At 65.7% G+C, this 3507-nt stretch overlaps 1 protein-coding gene across 1 annotated transcript; it reads left to right on the top strand.

Moving 5' to 3' along the window:
- Positions 1-99: 99 nt before the first annotated feature.
- Positions 100-3305, top strand: PRKAG1 (protein kinase, AMP-activated, gamma 1 non-catalytic subunit). Its single transcript, XM_010566551.1, has 11 exons — positions 100-162; positions 728-831; positions 1079-1160; positions 1240-1298; positions 1409-1454; positions 1582-1636; positions 1741-1867; positions 2244-2409; positions 2567-2604; positions 2728-2874; positions 2971-3305. Exons 2-11 carry the CDS (start codon positions 760-762, stop codon positions 3067-3069), a joined length of 891 nt encoding a protein of 296 aa, XP_010564853.1. The 5' UTR covers positions 100-162; positions 728-759; the 3' UTR covers positions 3070-3305.
- Positions 3306-3507: the final 202 nt, after the last annotated feature.

Below are 3507 nucleotides of genomic sequence, written 5' to 3'. Positions count from 1 at the left end.
AGGGTGGACATGGGGGTACCGGGACCGGGAGGGAACGGGGCCGGGGTATACGGGAGCGGTGGTCGCGGCCCGGCCCGACCCATGTCTGTCCGCAGGATCCCGGTCCCGGTCCCGGTCCGACCTCAGAGAGCCCGGTGGAGCTGAGCCCCCCGGGGCTGGAAGGTGATACTGGGAGTGTCTGGGGGGGGCCCGTGGTGTGGGGGGTCCCAGGACTGGGAAGTGCCGTGTACGTTCGGGTGTTCCGGGGTCCGTAGCTGCCTTGGGGGTCCCTGTCCTGGGCTGGGGGGGTCCCGGGGTGAGTGTCCCAGGGCTTGGGGTGTCCTGGAGACTTGAGGTGGATGTCCCAGGGTTTGGGGGGTCCCAGGGTTTGGGGTGCTTCAGAGCTCCAGGGTGGGGGGTCCCGGGTTTGGGGTGTTCCAGGGTCCTAGGGTGAGAGTCCCAGAGTTTGGGATGTCCTGGGGTTTGGGGTGTCCTAGAGTCTTGAGGTGGATGTCCCAGGGTTTCGGGGGTCCCGGGGTTTGAAGTGTTCCAGGGTCCCAGGGTGAGCATGCCAGAGTTTGGGGTGTCCTGGAGACTTGAGGTGGATGTCCTGGGGTTTGGGGTGCTCCAGGGCCCCAGGGTAGGGGCCCCAGGGTTTGGGGTGTTCTGGGGTCTCAGGGTTTGGGATGTCCTGGGGTTTGGGGTATCTCCTCACTGCTGGCAGGCACCTTACACTGCCTGTCCCCAGGGGAGCCCCACCATGGCGCCTACACCACCTTCATGAAGTCCCACCGCTGTTATGATCTGATCCCCACCAGCTCCAAGCTGGTCGTCTTCGACACTTCCCTGCAGGTGGGCCGGGGCCGGGGGGGCAGGTTTGGGGCTGGGGGGGCCACAGAAAGGGGACCAGGCTGGAGCCTCAGGACTTAACTGGGACCAGGAGGCAGGTTTGGGGCTGGGGGATGGTCTCAGGGCTCTTCACCCACCCTGTAAAGGTCTTGCAAACTGGGGCAGAGGGATGTGGCGGGCCGGGGCGGTCCCCACTGCCCCACGGGGTGCCCCGTCCCTCCCATGATGTTCCCCATGTCCCCGGCTGCAGGTGAAGAAGGCTTTCTTTGCGCTGGTCACCAATGGCGTGCGGGCTGCCCCACTGTGGGACAGCAAGAAGCAAAGCTTCGTGGGTGAGCGAGCAGGACTGGGAGTCATGGGGGGCGGTGGGGGGCTGGTGGGACCCCGCTCACCCTGCCCGTCTCCCCCCAGGCATGCTGACCATCACCGACTTCATCAACATCTTGCACCGCTACTACAAGTCACCCATGGTAAGGATCAGGCATCTGCACAGAGTTCGTCCCCACGGGGACCCGGGGTCCATCCTCTGCCCGCCCTGCATGCAGCCACAGTTGATCCTGGTTTTTCTCCTTGTGCCCAGGTGCAGATCTATGAGCTGGAGGAGCACAAAATCGAGACATGGAGAGGTGAGAGGGATCGCTGCCAGCTGCCTCCCGCTCTCCCAGACCCGCTTGGGGCGCCTGGAGCCCTACGGCTTTGTACCCTGTCTGCCCGTGGCACTGCCGGTCCCCTCAGCGTCATCTCTTCCTGCAGAGGTCTACCTACAAGACTCCTTCAAGCCGCTGGTCTGCATTTCCCCCAACGCTAGGTACCCCTGTGCTGTGGGGAAGGGCGCGTCTGGCGGTAGCGCCTTCGGGTATGAGGTTGGGGTCCGGGCAAGCCCAAATTCCCCCTTTCCCTTCTGTCCCGCAGCCTCTTTGACGCCGTCTCCTCCCTGATCCGGAACAAGATCCACCGTTTGCCCGTCATTGACCCCGATTCGGGGAACACGCTCTACATCCTCACCCACAAACGCATCCTCAAGTTCCTCAAACTCTTTGTAAGTCCTGTCCCCGTTCCGTGGTGGCGGCAGGGGCCGCCCTGAGACGAGCTCGGCCCAAGGTGTGCCAGGTACCGCCGGCTCCGGGGCACTGGGGTGGGTGCAGCTTCGGTGCCTCACGGTGTATTGTGGGTGCTGGGGGGCCCCCAGGTCTCTGCAGGGACCCCATAGCCCGTCTCTGCTGCCCCTGCCTGCGCCGCCTCTGCTTGGGGCTCCCCCAGACCCTGCTCCGCACCCAGCGCTCTCTGCTTTCACTCCTAGGACCGCAGCCCAGGTCCCCCACAAGCCAGGGGTGGCCGGAGCCGGCAGCACTGCGGGACCTGGGGGCGGCAGGTCGAGCCAGCATCAGCACTGTCCCCCTCCCCGTCCCCTGCAGATAGCAGAGGTCCCAAAGCCTGAGTTCATGGCCAAGACGCTGGAGGAGCTGCGGATCGGCACCTACAACAACATCGCCGTGGTGCGGACCAGCACCCCCATCTACGTGGCGCTGGGCATCTTCGTGCAGCATCGCGTGTCCGCTCTGCCGGTCGTTGATGAGTCGGGTAAGGACAGGGCCCGGCGCAGGGCACAGCGTGTGCTGGCTGTCCCCGAACCACCGGCTCAGGCTCCACATCCTTTCCAGTGTACTGGGGACCGGCTGTATGGAAACCCAGCACTACGGGTTTGTGCCTCTCACAGCTGTTTTTTTTTCCTCCCTAGGGCGGGTGGTGGATATCTACTCCAAATTCGACGTTATTGTGAGTACTGGGGGGTCTTTGGAGGTGGGGAGGGGGCAAAGCCTCGGCTGCGGGGTGGGGACTATAGGGTGGTGGGGGCCACGCGGGACCCGGCTCCATCCCCAACACCTCTTCCTACCCCAGAACCTGGCAGCCGAAAAGACCTACAACAACCTGGACGTGACGGTGACACGGGCGCTGCAGCATCGCTCCCACTACTTCGAGGGCGTCCTCAAGTGTTATAAGCACGAGACGCTGGAAACTATCATCAACCGCCTGGTAGAGGCCGAGGTAACCATTCCCCAGGGCACCAGTGGCAGGTGGGGGGGGGCGGGGGGCCCGGGGCCCCCCCCCACCCCCCCCCTTCCCCCCCCCCCCCCCCCCCAGGTTCACCGGCTGGTGGTGGTGGACGAGAGCGACGTGGTCAAGGGGATTGTCTCTCTCTCAGACATCCTGCAAGCCCTGGTCCTCCCGCAGGGCCGCTGAGGCAGTGAAGGGGGGAGGGGGGGATTCAGCCCCTCCCGGTGCCCCCATCCTCCTCTCCTGCCACGCCATGCCCCCCCGGGCTGGTGGGGATGCCCGGGGTGGGGACCCCACTCACCAGCAGCATCCAGCAATAATCTCCAGCCGTGGGGTAGCCCCACACCGCCCCAGCTCTTCCTCGGGTGGGGAGAGCCCACAGCTCCCCCCGCGCTGCACCCTGCGCCCCAAGGCCGTGTTGGCTGGGCTGGCGGGGTGCTGGGGGCAGCCCCTGACCGCCCCCCCTGGGGTGCAGGGCCGGGTTCAGCCACCTCCGGGCCAGGGCCATTCCCTGTGTGGACCCTCGTCCTCCTCACCCCACACCCCACTCCCTCACCCCACCCCGCCACGGGGTTTCACTGAGTTTGGTTTTAATCGCCCTCACTCAGCTCCATCTGGCCTGGG

This window comes from Haliaeetus leucocephalus, unplaced genomic scaffold, assembly GCF_000737465.1.
Source record: "Haliaeetus leucocephalus isolate CR32 unplaced genomic scaffold, Haliaeetus_leucocephalus-4.0 Scaffold214, whole genome shotgun sequence".
Classification (NCBI taxonomy): domain Eukaryota; kingdom Metazoa; phylum Chordata; class Aves; order Accipitriformes; family Accipitridae; genus Haliaeetus; species Haliaeetus leucocephalus.
The sequence above is the reverse complement of the archived record's forward strand: the minus strand, read 5'-3'. Positions and strand labels throughout refer to the sequence as shown.

Excerpts from the sequence above, each read along its gene's own strand:
- PRKAG1 (XM_010566551.1), top strand. The coding sequence starts at position 760 with ATGAAGTCCCACCGCTGTTATGATCTGATCCCCACCAGCTCCAAGCTG. Across the intron at positions 1,299-1,408 it reads GCTACTACAAGTCACCCATG|GTGCAGATCTATGAGCTGGA; the intron begins GTAAGGATCAGG and ends CCTTGTGCCCAG. Across the intron at positions 1,868-2,243 it reads TCAAGTTCCTCAAACTCTTT|ATAGCAGAGGTCCCAAAGCC; the intron begins GTAAGTCCTGTC and ends CGTCCCCTGCAG.